We start from the raw sequence: 17,699 nt of genomic DNA, 5'->3' as shown, positions 1-17,699 counted from the left end.
ATTTGCATTTCCCTGATGGCTAGGGATATTCAACACTTTCTAGAGATAATTATTGGCCATTTGTATTTCTTTTTTCTGAAAACTGTCTTTTCAGTTAATTTGCCCATTTCTTGATTGACAGTTTTATTTTCATAGTGTTGGATTTCTGCAACTCTTTGTAAGTTCTGGATATCCGGCCCTTGTCTGAAGTGTGGCTGGTAAAGGTTTTCTTCCATTGTGTTGGCTGTCTGTTAGCTGTGCTGAACTTTCTGTTTGTGTAGTCCCATCTGTTGACACTTGAGACTAGTTCCTGTGTTGTGTTCTTTTAAAAGGTTTTGCCATCCCCAGTCTCCCCAAGGATATCACCTATGTTTCTTTTAAAGGTTTCAGTGTTTCAGGCTTTGACCCATCTTGGATGGTTTGTACAGTGTGAAAGATATGAATATGATTTCATTCTTCTGCAGGTACAGATCCAATTTTGCCAGCATTGTTGGTTGAATTTTTCAATAAAAATTAATCCAAATTGAAAAGAAAATGAGCAAAACCAAACAGTCACCTATCTAAGACAGTGCTGTTGGATGTTCCCACCACTGTAGACCCCCTAATAGAAGGGAGTCGGTGTTGGAAGCACTTTTTCAGTTCTGGCTCTGAGGGCTTTCACGAGCTCATTGGGCACCAATGGAGTCAGCTGTTCTTCAGGGCAGGTTCGTCAAGTGCAGCGTCCCTTCTACACTGGTGCCTAACTAAATACCTGGGCTCTGGCTGCTGTCCTCCTTACCAGGCAGTAGCTCTCAGCCCTTTTAATCCCAATATAATGTCTTAATGCCTAGGATGAAAAAAAATTAACTCAAATAATTTGTAATAAAAATATTTAATATATAAATGTTTGGCTGCCACTATTGAAGGATGGAAGACAGTAGGGAAAATCGACCTCCTCTTAATCTAGAATTCTCCCTGAAGTGACCAGTAGTGCATTTGCTAATAAATACCAAAGAGAGAGTGAGTGAGTGACTCCCAGAGCTGCAGTGGGCCATGGAAGTAACAGGCATGACCTAGTGGGTGCGGTGAAGGAAGATGGGGAAACGACCTTAACTGAAGCAGTGATGCGGTGTGCTGAGACAGTTACAGTCAGGGAACAGTGGAAAGTTCTTTGAGTTCTTCTTGCCTTAGCAATACTGGTGCTTGGGTTGTAAGCATACCCCACCTTATCTGGCTCTCAAGATAAGTTTCTTGCTGTAGTTACAGTGATTAAATGAGATGATTAGTAAGAAATGATTTTTTGATAATTGATTTTATAAAACATACATTTCTCATTGTAGTATACTTACAATAATATGAAATATTTTTAAACAGCTATACTAATGAAGCTCAGTGAAATCCCTGCAATTCATATTTTTTACGAATATAGCATTTGTCCTTAATTTTGTTCCGAGGAATTTCAGATCTGGGTGTTTCTGATGCTGACATTACCAGCTGTGACATGGCAGCTCTTACTTTAAGCTAGGGTCCCATTGGTCATGGTTTCAAGTCATTATAAACAGTTTCATAAAAAGAAGTTTTAAAGGACTCCATGGAGGGTAGGGACAACATGGTTAAGAGGAAATGTGAGTATAAGCAAAGCACCATGTTTATATGCACGAAAGTTAATCCAACCCATTATATTTGATAGTATTAAATTCTCTCAACCTATTTCATAAGACAAAATGCTCCAAAATTATTGAAATTAACATTATACAAAATTACTTTGTGTTTATATGTAAAATACACGAAGTTTTTTATCTATATCATTTTCCATGGAAGGACATAAATGTCTTGTGGGATAGGTTGTGGACTTTTATGTAGTATTGTGCCATGCTTTAGGACATCTGGCATTTTCGATTTTCTTCTCAAATGCTATTAACCCTTCCTCTTGTCTTCATTGTGAACTCCCAAAACACCTTCACCATTTTCTGAGATGCCAAGTTCAGGACAGTAGTACACCCGAGAACCAAGTATTTGCTTATTTTTTCATTTCCTCTGCTCGTCCACTCTTTCCAGCCTCCTCCTCGTCCTCCAAGACTGCATTTTTCCCAGAATACTCTCCTAAGCCCCTAACTTTGGCATAGGGTCGCCCCCTCCTTCCTATGCCACCTAGACACTGCGTTGTAGTCAGTGGATGCAGGGCTGTGAGGGAGGTGCAGGCCAGGTTGAGTGTGAGAGCGGGGACTGGGTGCCTGCCCCGGCTCCAGGCTTGAAGTCAGTCTGAAAGATGGCTGAATAGACAGAGGGAGAGCATACATGGAAGAGAAAAGGAAAACATATAGGCCTTGGTTAGCTAGCTATTCATTCATTCATTCATTCATTCATTCATTCAATTTGGTTTTTCGAGACAGGGTTTCTCTCTGAAACAGCTGTGGCTGTCCTAGAGCTCACTATTTAGACCAGGCTGGCCTCGAACCCACATAGATCTACTGCCCCTGCCTCCCGAGTGCTGGGATTAGAGGCGTGCGCCACCACCACCCAGCCTTTTATTTACTTTTTTTTATTTTGATGTGTTTTTGTGGGCATATGTGTAGTTGGAGAGCTTCTCTCCAGGTTCCACCAAGCCCCCGCGGTCCCACAACCCACATATAAAATAATCATACAGACACTTATATTATTTAAACTGCTTGGCCATTAGCTCAGGCCTACCATTGTCTAGCTCTTACTCTTATATTTAGCCCATTTCTATTAGTCTATACTTTGCCACATGGCTTGTGGCTTACCGGTGTCTTTACATGTTGCTTCTCATGGCAGCGGCTGGCAGTGTCTCCTCCCAGCCTTCCTATTCCCAGAATTCTCCTCTTCCTTGTCCCGCCTACCTTATCCTTCCTGCCTGACTACTGGCCAATCAGCATTTTATTTATACAGAGTGACATCCACAGCACATGTGTGTCACAGTGTGCCTAGGGAGTTCAGAGGACAGTGTTGTGAAGTTGGTTCTTCCCTTCCACTTTACGTGGGTTCTGGGCACTGACTTCAGATTCCACAGCAAGTGAGGAGCCACCTCGCTGGCCAAGTGTGTTTGTTAACCAGCAACTCGTGCCGGCACACCTGGCTGTTACCTGCACGCACACCTCTTCTCTCCCTCGCTTTACATCTTTCTCCTTCTGGAAGCGAGACTTAGGAGCAGCGTGCAACGGACGGGCGCTGGAAGGAGACTGGTAACTAGGCATCAATTTAAAGGAGAGTTTCTTCAGCTTCTGGGTTCTAGGTGTCATGACTGCTGTTACACACACCTGTAGTTTAAATCTGCCCTCCCTTAAAAGGTCCCGGCATTCCGCTTCTAGTGAACCATGTCCTGTTCTTCAGTAGAAACTTCAGCAATTTATTAGTTATTTTGCTTCCAGAGTATTGCCCCCATGAGCAAAGTACATTACCGTAGTACTTTTGTAAGTCAAATTTTTATTATCTATAGTAATTACTAAAAAGCATTGTGATAATATATTTTTGGATCTTTTTTTTAAAACCCCTGAGATCCAAACTATGGCTTTTAAAAAATATTTTAAAAATTACTTTATGTGTTTAGGTGTTTTGTCTGCGTGTATGTCTGTGTACCATGTGCATGGCTGGTGCCTGTGGAGATTGAAAGAAGGCATCAGTTCCCTAGGACTAGAATTAGAGACAATTGTAAGCCACCATATGGTTCCTAGAAATCAAACTTGAGTCCTCTGGAAGAGCAGTCAGTGCTCTTAACCACTGAGTTATCTCTCATAACCATGTCTTTCAAAAACTAAATTATTAGCTGGATGGTGGTGGTGCACACCTTTAATCCCAGCACTTGGGAGGCAGAGTCAGGCGGATCTCTGTGAGTTCGAGGCCAGCCTGGTCTACAGAGCAAGATCCAAGGCAGGCTCCAAAGCTACACAGAAAAACCCTGTCTCATAAACAAAAACCACTAAATTATTAGGTGGGGGAAAGGAGAATGTGCTCATGCTGCCACACATGTGGAGCAGTCGAAGGACAATCCTTTGGGGAGTTGGCTCTCTCCCTCCAGGATGTTTTAAGGTAGCATCGCTCTTACTGTCTCTGCCATACTGTATATTCCAGGCAATTATATTGTCCAAAAAAGCTAGCCATAGGAGTGCTGGGGCTCCAGATAGCCATTGGCCTTGTACCTGGGTTTCGGGGATCGACTCAGGCCAGGGTGTGCAAGCCCTTTCACTGCTGGGCCATCTGGTCCCCCGATCTGTCTCTTCAGCAACAGCCAAACACTTTTCTGAAAACCGGGTGCCAAAATGTTTATATCTAATTGCTACATTAGAATTCATGTATGGGGTTATATTGACCAAGTCATAGCTTTTGTGGATGGCATGAGGCAAATTTCATTTTTTTTTTAAACTTGAAATGCAAGGCTAGCAAGATGGCTCAGTGGCTAAAGTCACCTGTCACCAGGCTCTGTTCTTGCAGGTCATCCTCTGACCTCTACTCTGTAGAATATGTACACCAGCACACACGCACATACGCCATAGAGGCACCAAGATATGTGTACATACATGTACACAAAATACATAAAATTACATTAAAAAATTTAAACTTGAGGTGTGGTTACCTGAATATTGATATTCCACTATTTAGGGCTCTTTCTGGAAAAGTAACCTTTGGAAGATAAATTGAGATGTTTTCAAGGAATTACTTTCTTGGGCTGTAAAGATGGTTAGGGGGTAAAAAGCACTTCTTGTATAGATGTGAGGACTAGAGTTTGGATCCCTGGAGCCCACATAAATGCCAAGTGGGCGTGTAGCCTGCCTGCAGTCTCAGCCACTGGAGACAAAGAGGATTCCAAGAAAAAGCTAGGGAGCCAGACTAGTGAAGTCAGTGAAAGACCTTGCCTCCTTACACGAGCTGGAACCCAGCTAGGAAGACACCCCACATCAGCTTCTGGCCTCCACAGGCACACATACATGTGACTGTAGTATACACACAAACCTATACCAGGAGACACAGGCACACACTATGCACACATTACTTTCTTCAGATTTATGCTGTGTTGTCCATATTTGTGTAAAATATATTTTTCTTGTGTAGATGACAAAGTAATGGATGAGAATAGTGGAAGTCATAGCTGACATTTTCAAATTGTGCTTCTTCTTAGTCTTTATACTTTTGTTTTCTCTCTGGTCTAGGCTGAGCAGTAACCTTAAACTAAATCTGAGTTTTCAGAAACTTCTGCCCGCCTACAGTTTTGGATGAGATATCTAGGCTTCCTCTTTGGGAAGACTGTAGCACATGGATAAATGAGGGCCTAGGAATAATTGTCTCAGTTCTTAATGTTTGTTCTTTTTAGTGGTGATCATAAAGAATCCCCTTCAGCACACACTATTAGGTTTCTTTTTGTTGTTTGGGGGAATGGATGAGAGGGGCCAGTTTTAGAGGCTCATCTTTAACTAAAAGGAACTTTGGCAATACAAACAAGTACCATGTAACGGACTCAACGTAGTGTAGATCTGAGCTAAGTTAAAGGTAGCATCTTCCATAGTAGTCTTCGAGTCTTGAAGGAATATGCTGTATCATCTATGTGGACTTGTGTCTACAGGTCTTGTATCTGTTCATTGGACTTTTTTCCAAAGAGCTTGGTCAGAATAATTTGATACTGTTAGATTTATAAAATATAACATTATGGAACATTTTTTTTGGTTCAATACCTTCTATTCACATTGCTTCCAGTGGTGAAGGTAAATACTAATTCAAATTTATTAAGGCACAGGCAAGTCCAATGATATACATACTAAACAGTCTCAGTTTAAGGATAAATATAATACAGTTACATATGCTGGTACTGGAATGTGTTATTTATCAAGAGGGGCTTGAGAGATGAATCAGTTGTTCAGAGAGTATACTGCTCTTCCAAAGAACCTGAATTCGGTTCCCAGCACCCACACCAGGTGACTCACACCTGCCTGCAACTCCAGCTCCAGGGGATCCAACAAACATGGCCCCCATGGACACCTGTACTCACATGCAGACGCAGACACACATACACATAATTAAAAATAAAATGAATCTTTTTTTAAGTTACTAAGAAGGTGTAAATGGTGGTTAGGGACCATGTTATTTGCATCATTGCTGGGAAAATATATTAATTGAATAAGTTTAAATCAGTTCAAGGGAAAAATATTCAGTGTTCATTTTCTATGAAAGTCCTTTACTGTGTAACACTGCCTTACAATGAATGGATTAATAAAATTTTACTGAAAACAAAAAGCAGGCAAAATACATATGGGTGTTTTTCCTTTTGGTATGGCTCATTGAATTTATGAGAAATGGTTGCTAGTTTTTTTTAAATGTTTCTGTTCTAAACACAGTATACTGTTGAGATCTCTGTAAATCTTTTACAGATGTTTTTTAATAGGAAGAACTATAGTCATCAGCCTTTGACACAGTTTTATTTGTGCTCTGTGCACAGCACTCTTGACCACTGGCTTGTAAACCAGACTGGCTCTGTGATCTTTGGACATGTAATGTAGAGCCAGAAAGGAACACATCCGTGGACACAGAAAGGCCTTTACCTCTTACTCTTTTCGGTGGGTGGTGGTGGTGGTTTGTTGGGGTTTTTTAAATATTTTTTCTTGATGGACATAGTTCAGTCATTTTACAAAAATATGTATGATATGAGATTAGTTATAGAGTCGTTCTTGCGCATCTATTTTATTTTAAGACACACCAGCCTCCACTGACTTCTCTCCTTGCCTTTTTGTTCTCTCTCTCCCCCTGCACAAGCACTCCTATCTGGACAGGGAAACCTCCCTTCTTCTGAGAAACATTGCAGGAAAACCTTCTCATTTGCTGACCAAGGTGACGTCACTGTCTTCCACGTGCATGTAACTATCCACTGCCTGTAGACAGAATTTGATCTCTGGTTGGGATTGTAGTCTCCGTCTCTCTTTCTTGTGATGTAGTACCACTGTCTTTAGTCCATGGTGCTTTTCCTCTTGCTAAAAGTAATTGTCTTCCTAAGCTAATGACTGTTAATATTCAGAGCCAAAAATATGTTCAGTAATTTCCACTTGTTTTTAACTTCTACAGATGCCTAGTGTTCTTCAAGTGTGGTAAACTTTTCCTCGTGTAATTTTCTGTTGCATTTCAAAGCCTAAAAACATCGCTTTAGTTTAACTCTTGCTGTTAATGGTTTATGCTACAAGTTTCTTTGGCAAGCTTTACAACCCTTGCTTACATTATTGCCTCTGGTTTAAGTACAACACATAATGACATTGACAGAGTTTTGATTTATATTAACGTAGTCTTACTGGAAGAGAAGATCACAATGTGAATTTCTCAGGTTTCTACCCTCAGGTTGATTCAGTTCAGCTGGATTTTGCTGGGATACTGTTTTACAACTTTCCTCAGTTCTCATTAGTAACTAGGTAACAGTAATCAAGGAACTGAATGGCTGTTTTCTTAATCATTGTCTTAATAATTATCTTACTTAAATAGCACAACGTTAAGTTTAAGAATGCCAGACACAATTTCTGAAGAATAAACTGTAGAGGCTATGTATGTTGTTATATCTGAGAGGATTTTTCTTTCATTTATTCATATTCATAGCATAAACTTTGGAGAGAAGGTAACTGACTAAACTCAAAATCCCTCTAAGAAGCAGCTCAAAGAAAAGACCCCTTGACAGAATAAGTAGTGAGACCTTTTCCCCCCTACATTTCCTTTCTAAAACAAATCCAGAATCAGAAGCATAAAGGTCAGAGCAGTAAAGAAATCTAAGCAGGTTTTGTTCCAGTACTTTCTAGCCTAAGAGTCCATGATCATGGCTTAACTGGGATCTGTTCCAGAAGAGAGTGCTAGCTAGCTCTTGCATATGCACTGTCTTTCTGTCTGTCCCCTGCTTTTCCAGATAGTTGACAGCTGTTAGGGGTTCCTGACTATTACCAGCATCTTAATCACTAACACTTAAATCCCGCAGAAACTCCCCATTGTCTCCCTGGGCCCACAACTTCCTACCAGTGACACAGGCTGAGCATTCTGGCCAGCTGTCACTAGACTTCTCACTTAGTATCTCAGATCCAGAATGAGCCTGTTGTAATCTTCAAAGTCTACTGGATTTCCCATCTGTTTCATCCCCCTTGCCTCCACCATACTAGCAATCTCTTAGTGCTTACCGGAGCACGAGAGTTGTCTAACTTTGTCCCTTATCTTTTTCTTACACTGTTCCAGATTGAGTTGAACGTTTCTCTTGCCTGTTTGTCTAGTCATCTGTATTGACCCTTGAACTATGAAGTAGACTAGTTAGTGTACAGCACTGTAAAATGGACATGTTCCTTACTCTTAAGGAGTACACAGTCTGTTATAAAGATAAAATAGCCAGGCATTGTGGTACACACCTGTAATCTTAGCACTTGGAAGATAAGGGCAAATGGATCAGGAGTTCAAGGCTATCCTCAGCTATACAATGAATTTGAGGCCAGCTTGGGACTACAGGAGACTGTGTGTGTGTGTGTGTGTGTGTGTGTGTGTGTGTGTGTGTGTGTGTGTGTGTACATACATGCACATACACACATGTGTGTATGTATGTATACAAGCATATAAAAATACCTAAATTATGTTAAGTGCTGTGAAGGAAACGACGTAGAGACTCCCAAGGAGAAGATAAACAACCAGTTTCACTGATGGTGAGGCCAGAGCTCAAAAAAAGGCCGTTTTTGGTAGATGAAATTGAAGCTAAAGGATGCAAAGAAGCTGGCCTGAAAAGAAAGGCATGTTCCATGTGGAGGGCTGAGGGAGCAGGCTGTCCGACCTGAGAAGCAGCTAGAGTGTCTGTAGTACTAAGACAACCGTGATAAAGTGGAGAGCAAGGGGTCTGCTTTGTGCTGATGAACGTAAACAAGAGCCAGATCATTCGAGGCCTGCTAGGACAGTGACATTTCTCTAAGCGCGGTGGGAAGCTAGTGGGGGAAGTAGTATCATCCATTCAGTTACTATTCATGGGGTACCTTATGTGTGCCAATGCCTATGGTCGTGGAATTTATAGGCAGTAAACAAGTTCTTCCCTCAGCAAGAATTGTACTTGATAAGTTTGAGATTAAAAGCGGTAGTAACTTCCCATCCCCTTCTGCCAAGGAAACTGTAGTGCAGACTGAAATATGAAAACTTTCTACCTACAGCTTAGAGTGCACTGGCATATATCTGCTAGTAACATCTGGGTTGCTAACCAGAGATACCACTGCATAAGGAGGAACAGTGGTACCCGCTTGTGCAGTAAGAAATCTGAGCAAGAATGTGATTCAGTAGTGTGGAACCTAAACACTTAAGAACGGACTTGGGATGGCATCATGGGAGAGACGGCATATATTCCTAAGCAACCCAGACCATAGAGCTCAGATGAACCTTACTTGGAGGTTGTCAGTGCCCTCTATCAGAGCACCTGCCTCTCGGGAACTATGTGCCCTTCCTTCTTTGGTGCTGGGCATTGAATCCTGAACCTTTCGTATACCCAACATGTCCTCTACCATTGAGCTCTCCCTTCAGCCTCAGGTATATGTACCACTAACATACCAACCTATGGAGTAGTCTGGCTTTCCAGGTCCCAACCTCTAGATGTCTACCAGAGTTCACGAACTATGACAGTAGTAAACATCGTTTTCTCTGCCTCAGAAAAGATGCTAAAATACTTTCACATTATGTCTTTAACAAGTAGTTTTATTTATTGATACTCCAAAGCCAAGGCTATAAACCATTGAGGACAATAGAAACTGAGGTTACAGTATAATGAATATGTAGTTAAGTAGTTAATAAATATGTGTCTGATCTTAAGACAGTAATCTTTGAGTTGTAGTCAGCACAGTGACTATAATAATCACACAAGCCTTGTATTTTTGAATTTAAATTAGATATCATATACAACATAACTTGTGGTTCATCAAATTTTAGATAGTTAATGTTAGTTCTCTTGACGAGAGTTTAATATAGTTTCATGATTTCTTCAGAGACACAGTTAGCTATAATTACTGTACAGTAGAGCATCCAGTGACTATTAAATGATCATTTCAAGTTCTCTTTGAGTTAATTGGTTACTTTTTCATTGTTACAGTCTTCCGGAGAAATTGCAAACCACTATTTAGCACCTAATTTCACTCCATTCGTCTGAACCTATAGAGTCTTGGTTGTTCCATTGAAGCCATTCACTTTCCCGCTCTCAGCAGCTGCAACTCTCTAAGTACTGATGTTCTCATCTTGACACCCAGAGAATGCTTCACTTTGTAATCCAGCATTGGTTTTCACTGAATCGTGAGATCTTTACCCTGGTTTTGTGCTCCGTGTAAATTTGAGGAGGCTTGGCATTTGATGGCTAGTGATACCCACACAGGAGTTTTTTAGTAGAAAATGGGTTGTCTCTTGCTCTTTTAAGAGAAGAAGTAGGAGAGAAAGTTGGTTTTATATGAGCGAGGTATCTCTTACTATGTTTAGGATAGTTGTGAGACAACATGAAGAAAGGGCTGGTCAGAAAATATGGGGCAGAAGACTGAACATCTGAGCTGGTGAGCAGAAAATGAGATGGAGGAAGCTTTGTCCTTTGAATTAGTGAACACAAGCTAGCATCGCCTTTATAAATAACAACTGGAAGTCTTCCGTGTATTACCTAAACACATCACACAGATTGAGTGATCTGTCCCCTTACTGCCCAACACAGAGAATATATAAGACGGTTTTCTTTTTCCTAGTATTGTTATGGTTAAAAAAATACAGTAGGGTGTAATTAGAAGATACAAACAGAACCCACAGAGGAAGAGCGTGAGACCTACAGGAAGCGTGGATCATGCTACTTAATTGTTTTTATTTGCAGTTTGTTCCAGTAGCAATGTTTAGATCCCACTGTAACCAGTTCTGTTTGTTCAAAGAGTTTCTAGGAAGATTATCATTGTAATAAACTTGAGAAGAATAGACTAAAATTCACCTATTTTGAAATTTAAACAGCTGACTCTTAAAAGCCAGTGGTAGCTACTTGCTTTTCATATGCCAGGCCCTGAAAACAGTTTTTAAAAGGAAATTATATTGACCAATTTTTATAGCTAAAAGAAAGGGTGAATTTGAATTTTTAGGAAAGCTTTATGTAGCTATTTAGCATTGAAAAATGACTCCTTATTGATGTGTGAGAAGTGTAATTGGTTAAATATTTTGAATTGGTTACCCAGTTTTCTTACTGTACAATACTTGCAATGTGTGGAGCAGGAACTAATCTATGAATTTAATTAAGCTAAACCTGTCATAGAATTTGACATACAGTAGTATACTAAAGTAAAATGGGAGCATGCAAACACTATTACTGTATGTGTAACTTATAAAAGTCCAATGTTTAATTTTGTTTATTCTTTTTTAGACATTCTTAGAACAATTTGTAGTTCTGACATGCTGACATATATCATCCATTGCAATATGACAAGCAATAGTTTGACTGCTCTGAAAGGCCTCTGTAGTCTGCCTAATAACCCTGTTTCCTTCTTAACCCCCGACAACCACTGAACTTAATACTGCCCTTTCTGAGCACAATATAGTTAAGATTAATTATATAGTATGTCACTTTTACGGAATGAATTCTTTTCTTTATTAACGTGTTTGCAATCCCTCTGTGCCCTTTTGTTGCTTGATAGCTCATTTCTTTTTTAGTGCTGAATAATATTTAATTGCCAGGATGTACTTATTCTATTCACTTATTAGAAGTCATCTTTGTTGCTTCCAAGTACATGTAATTATGAATAGAGCATATATAAACATTGTGTGCAGCTAATCTGAGTAAATACATAGAAGCATGGTTACTGGATCATGTGGCAATGGTATATTTAAATTTGTGAGAATCAGCCAGATTGTCTCCCAAAGTGCCTGAACCGCTCTATGTTCACTAGTAGCAGACAACAGTTCTTACGTCCCATGTCCTCACCAGCATTGGGAGTTGGTGTTTTGAATTTGGGCATGGTAGTAAATGTTTAGTTTTTTTTTTACTAACCTACACTTCCCAAAAGACAAGGACTCCTGACCATCTTTTCATATATGTATTTTCTGGAGAGATGGCTCAGTGGTTAAGAGTTGCTGCTCTTCTAGAGGACCCACATTTATCCCCAATCCACATGGTGGCCTATAACCATCTATAATTCCAGTTTCAGGGAATCCAGTGTCCTCTTCTGACCTCTATAGGTGGTACACACATGGACTACAACACACATACCACACACACATACATGAAGGCCAGACACCTATACACATAAAATAAAATAATGGCAAATTTATTTTTAAATACTTTATTTTCAGATGTTCATGTTTGTATTTTAAATATACAAAGCATTGATTCCAATTCAGTTTCTCCCCAATAGCCTTCAAATTTATGTTTCAGAGACATAAATGAAACTTGTCAATGAATACATTGGTGAATTTTCTTAATCTACAGCAATCATTCATGCCAATAAAACATTGAGGCAATGGTGAATGCTTTCTAATTTTTTTTTTTTTTTATGAAATCAGTTACATGATTGTTTAAAGTATTTCAAATTTATTTATTATAGAGCCTGGCTGTGTTCATCAACATTGCATATTTGGTGATTTACTTAATAATGATTTTGTTTTTCAGTTCTAGAAGACTCCATTCTAGAAACAATTTTAATACTACTAGCTTAAGTTTCTTACAGCCTGTTTTTCAAAACAAAAAAACTTACATTAAATGTAATCTACATATTTTATGATGCTATTTATTTTCATAAAGGAGAGGACTGGATTATTTAATCTTTTATTGAGTCAGAGGAACATATCTGTAATAGTACAAGAATTAAGTGTTAATTCTCTTCATTATTAAAATAAAGTTCTTTGTTCTTTAACTATTGGGTTTCCAGGCCTCGGTCATTCTTTTAACTCAGTGATTCCATTCATTGAAAGGGATCCAGTTTCTGGACATAAGCTCACTGCCTTTCCCTGCCCCCGTCTCTCTAGGCCATGGTAGTAACAGAAGCTTGTAAGGAGACACAGCCTCGTAGGAAATGGAGAGAAGAAAGCCATCGTAATTTTAGTGAATAGGAAAAAAAAAAATCAGTAAATGGATTAGCTACCTCCTACCCTGGAAGTGTTAGCTTTTTATGAAAACTAACACACATGGGTTGTGAGATTTGGGGCACAATCTAGAGAGGATAAAATTTAGCTGATAAAATTAGATTTTCCTTTTGTTTTTGTTTTTTAAAGAAAGACATATAAAAGGACTATGAAGATGGCAGTTATGTGGATATTTAATGTTTTGTAACAGTAATCAAAAGGTTAGAAATAGAAAATAATCCTTTATAAACAGAAGTGTACATGAGTTTTTTAAATTGGAAATTACAACTACAGTGTTTATTATGGCCTATTGCTGGACACTACCAGTAAGTATGAACTAGTGTAGAATACTGTATGCTATTAGAAAAATGAACAATGCTTTATTTTTAGTTCTTTGTAATTTTTACTATAGTTTACAATAGGTTTTCTAAAGTAGAATTACTTACAAGTGGGTTATTTGTAAAGTTACATTTAGCATTTTAAAAGAGCATATTGATGGATTAATGAATTAGAATTTACTGACATGTTGTGTTGCATGATTTTCCAAATCAGTAAAACTTAAAATATAAGGCAGCCTCTTGTTTGTATTAGCCTATTAATGAGAATTAATATTAGTACCTGTGCTTCTTATTTGTTAAGGGGTTTATATTATTGAAAATAAACTAGATTGTTGTGGTTTTTGCTGTATATATTTTTACAATGATCTTAAATTTTCAGTGTAACAAAACAAAACGGTAGAAATCTTGTAAAAACTCTGGAGGGCGTCTGAATCAGAGGAGCTGTGAGTGCAGCAAATAGGAAGGCGGGGCATTATTCATCATATCCCGGGTCCATTACTTGAAAGCCATCTGCTTTCATTATGTTGACAGAATGGGACTTAATTCACTGCGTCACAGACTCCTTTTCCTCTGTATATGGAATCTAGTCTTGCTCTCACACCTGTAGTGCTCTCTGGATACAATATGTCCACTTCATTTTGTGACCAGGGCCGTTTCAAAAGTGGAGCATTATGTTCTTGGGGAAATTCAGTACTAGCCCCTCTGAGGATGAAGCCTTCTCCAGTGTCCTCCCCCTCATGGCAGCAGTTGATCTGAAATGCTCTGTGTTTGCAGGAAGAACAGGCGGCGAAACTGAAAGCTGAGAAGATCAGAGTTGCCTTGGAGAAAATTAAAGAGGCCCAAGTCAAAAAGGTAAAAAAAAAAAGGTGGTGTGTATGCGCGGTCCTGCGGAGTCTGAGAGAGTTACCGTTTTCCTGTTTCCTTTTGCTTTGTGAAGAATTCTCTTGTTTCTAGATAATGTTCCTCTGGTTTATGGAAAGGTGAAAATTCTTTCTGTCACCTGTTCACGTGTGGGGTTGTGGGTGAGGTGTTTCATGAAAGCCAGCCTTTGTTTCTGGGCAGGTCCTGAGTGCCTGACTCAGGACCACTGCTTGTGGCACATCTGATCTGTATTGTTGCTCAGATATTAAATAAAGGCTACTTTCAAAACAAACAAAAATCTTGATATTCAGGTTTTACCTTTAATAGTAAGATCAGCATAGTCATAATATGTCTTAATTTACTTTTAAAGACTTGAATCAGAACGCTATTTAACCCTGGAAAACTACTTTCCTAGAATGCCATTTTTAAGTTACCAGTTAATTGCATGTTTACCTGTTGCAGCTGGTGATCAGGGTCCACATGTCTGATGACAGTTCTAAGACAATGATGGTGGATGAGAGACAGACAGTGAGACAAGTGCTGGATAACCTGATGGACAAATCTCACTGTGGCTACAGTTTGGACTGGTCACTGGTAGAGAGCATTTCTGAACTACAAATGGGTGAGTAGTCCATGCTTCAAGGCCTCTTAGCATCTGTGTGACCTTAAGTCTTCATTTGATAGGAGCATCTTGAGACACTTATGCTTTTCTTTCTATAAAATTATCAGGCATTTTATCTGATTTAAATATGGCTTTTTAATGTTTTTCCTAGAGTATCGGAAGAGTTCTTTGACTAAAATATGAATTCCAGTTCACTTCGGATTTTAAAATGATTAAAGCAAAGTTTTTGGTTTTGGGGGGTTTTTGGTTTGGTTTGGTTTGGTTTTCCAAAACAGGGTTTCTCTGTGCAGTTTTGGTGCCTGTCCTGGATCTCACTCTGTAGCCCAGGCTGGCCTCGAACTCACAGAGATCCACCTGGTTCTGCCTCCCGAATACTGGGATTACAGGCGCGCACCACCATAGCCTGGCTCTAAAGCAGTTTTTTGATGATAAACAAAATGCTTTTTCTTTGAAATAAGAACTGTATAAATACATTTACTACAAACTGTTATTGAAGTTTTTACTTTTTTATTTACTTATTTTGTGTGTCTGAGTGTATATATATGCATCATGTGCATGAAGAAGCCAGAAGAGGGTGTCAGACCCTCTAGCACTGGAGGTACAGGTGGTTGTGAGCTGCCTGATGTTGGTGCTGAGAACTGAACCTGGATCCTGTGCAAGAGTTTACTGGTGTTTGTACAAAAAGTCTTTAACTCCAAGGGGGAAAAAAGCACATCAACAAACCCAAAAGAATACTTTTAACATATGTTCAGTATTATTTCGTGTGTGTGTGTGTGTGTGTGTGTGTGTGTGTGTGTGTGTGTGTGTATGTGTGTCTGTGTGCACAGACTTTCCGAACCCACATTAAAAAACCATCCAGTTACAGAAACATGCATCTGTAATTCCAGCCCTGGGGGGATAGAGAAAGGAGGCTGGCAGAGCTTGCTACCCAATCAGTATAGCTGAATTGGTGAGCTCCGTGTTCAGTGAGAGACTATTTCAAAATGTAAGGTGGAGAGCAGTTGAGGATGGTACCTGTCATCAACCTTTGGCCTCTGCACTCACAAAGATTCTGTAATTCTGATAGGCTTTATTTTGCCTTTTATGTAATTCTGGTGAATACTAACAAAGAGCTGGTATTTAATTTTGGAACAGAGAGAATCTTTGAAGACCATGAAAACTTGGTTGAAAATCTTCTTAATTGGACAAGAGATAGTCAAAACAAGCTTATATTTATGGAACGTATAGAAAAATATGCACTTTTTAAAAACCCACAGGTAAGCCTGACTAACTTATAAGTGTTGAGTCATAGATTGGCAACCACATGATTGGGCATTGTAGCTGCAAACCCCTACAAGAGCACTCATTACTACTGAGGTGGGAAGTAACTTGGGGGGCAGGTGTTAGGCCTCAGAAAGGTTCCCAGCCCCACACAGGGTGAACTTTGATAGAAATGTAAATAGTTCCAGGAGATCACTAGGTTTCTTCTCTGTAAATCCAGAGTTTGGTGAGCCCAGCAGTTCATTAACATTTGAGGCTCTTATTTCACCAAAGCAGGCCAGGGGGTTTTATCTAGCTAATTATTTTAATTTCTTTGCTGAGTTACATAATACCTCTGTTTGTCATCTTTTATTAAGACAGTGTAATGTTTGGGTTAGTATTCACAACACTTGTGCTTTGAAAAGTAGCAGACTGAAGTAATGCGCTTCCTTATAGCATTTCCAGACATACTTTATTCTTTTTGTCCTCCTGCTTCCCCCCTCCCTTCTCCTCTCCCTCCCCCTCTCCCCTCCCCCACTCCTGTCTGTCCACTTCCTCCCCAGTCAAGAAAAGCAAGAGCTCTGTGATAAAAAGCAATTTAAATCTACTCCTCAGACTTAGTTGTGGTTGTTTAATGAAGAATGTATGTTAAGAAGTATCGATAGATCTTTTTTAATCATCATACTAATGATTACAGTTCAGATTTTAATTAAACCAAGTAAATGAGACTGTTATAGTCATAGCAGAATTTGAGATTTCCTCTTAAAAAGCCAGAATATTAATCATCATCTGGAACAGCATGCTAGGTCCAGAATAGAACTATGCTGGCTTAGCATATCTCAGGAAACCTTTCCTGATTTCTTCTACTTAATATCTAATGCTTTGGGGCATTTTTATAGGACAATTAAGTATCTCAAAATACTTGTTGTTGCATATGTTGTCACCTCAGAATGTGGAGGAGGGCGGTCTGTGGAATACTTCATAGCACGTGTTGGGCAACGATGGCGGTGGATGAGGAACTTTTAATGGTGGTGCTTCTTTGGAGGGCTTCCCTGCCCTGCACACTGGCACAGCTACAGAGCGGCTGCTTCTCTAGAGCAGCTGATGTGTGTGTTTCCTCCCAAGGGAGCAGCAGGATGAGTTTGTCCTTTCATGGTTTCCCACTGTTTCTTTAGAATTACCTGCTTGGGAAAAAGGAGACGGTTGAAATGGCAGACAGGAACAAAGAAGTGCTGTTAGAGGTATGGCTCCCTCTCCCTTCCCGCACATTTACAAGTGAAGCCTTCGCATCTTTGGAAGTCAGCTTGTCTGTGTGTCCCTGTTGAGCCTCGAACAAATCTCTTACAAACGATTCTTTTTGTCTAGTGGATTAAAGGGAGTAATGACCTTTTAAGGGTTTCCAGATAGGAGGAAGAAAACATGGCTGTGCTGCTTACATCTGCTTTTCCCGCAGTCAGCTGGCCCTGCCAATAGTACCTTCTGAGCTGCGTGAAGCCGCTCCAGCCACCTACCTGAGAGCCAGGCAGGGCAGTGTGTCTGTAATTGAAGCAGGTTCCTGCTGTGCACCAACAGTGAGAGACCAACTGAGGAAGACACCTGACGTCAGCATTCAGCCTCCACAA

The 17,699-nt window shown here is 39.7% G+C and overlaps 1 protein-coding gene across 4 annotated transcripts in view; it reads left to right on the top strand.

The window, feature by feature from the left end:
- Window positions 1-17,699, top strand: part of Raph1 (Ras association (RalGDS/AF-6) and pleckstrin homology domains 1) — a 77,203-nt gene that overhangs the window by 40,031 nt on the left and 19,473 nt on the right. For 2 of the 4 annotated variants that reach the window (XM_036172851.1, XM_036172848.1), the window contains 5 exons: window positions 6,718-6,792; window positions 14,130-14,207; window positions 14,679-14,838; window positions 15,973-16,094; window positions 17,253-17,318. In XM_036172851.1, the coding sequence (XP_036028744.1) occupies window positions 6,718-6,792; window positions 14,130-14,207; window positions 14,679-14,838; window positions 15,973-16,094; window positions 17,253-17,318 (501 nt within the window). The remainder of the gene's footprint in view (window positions 1-6,717; window positions 6,793-14,129; window positions 14,208-14,678; window positions 14,839-15,972; window positions 16,095-17,252; window positions 17,319-17,699) is intronic. The other 2 variants (XM_036172849.1, XM_036172847.1) reach the window with 1 other exon arrangement.

This window comes from Onychomys torridus, chromosome 23, assembly GCF_903995425.1.
Source record: "Onychomys torridus chromosome 23, mOncTor1.1, whole genome shotgun sequence".
NCBI classification, from domain to species: Eukaryota; Metazoa; Chordata; class Mammalia; order Rodentia; family Cricetidae; genus Onychomys; species Onychomys torridus.
This window is presented reverse-complemented; position numbering and strand designations above follow the sequence as displayed.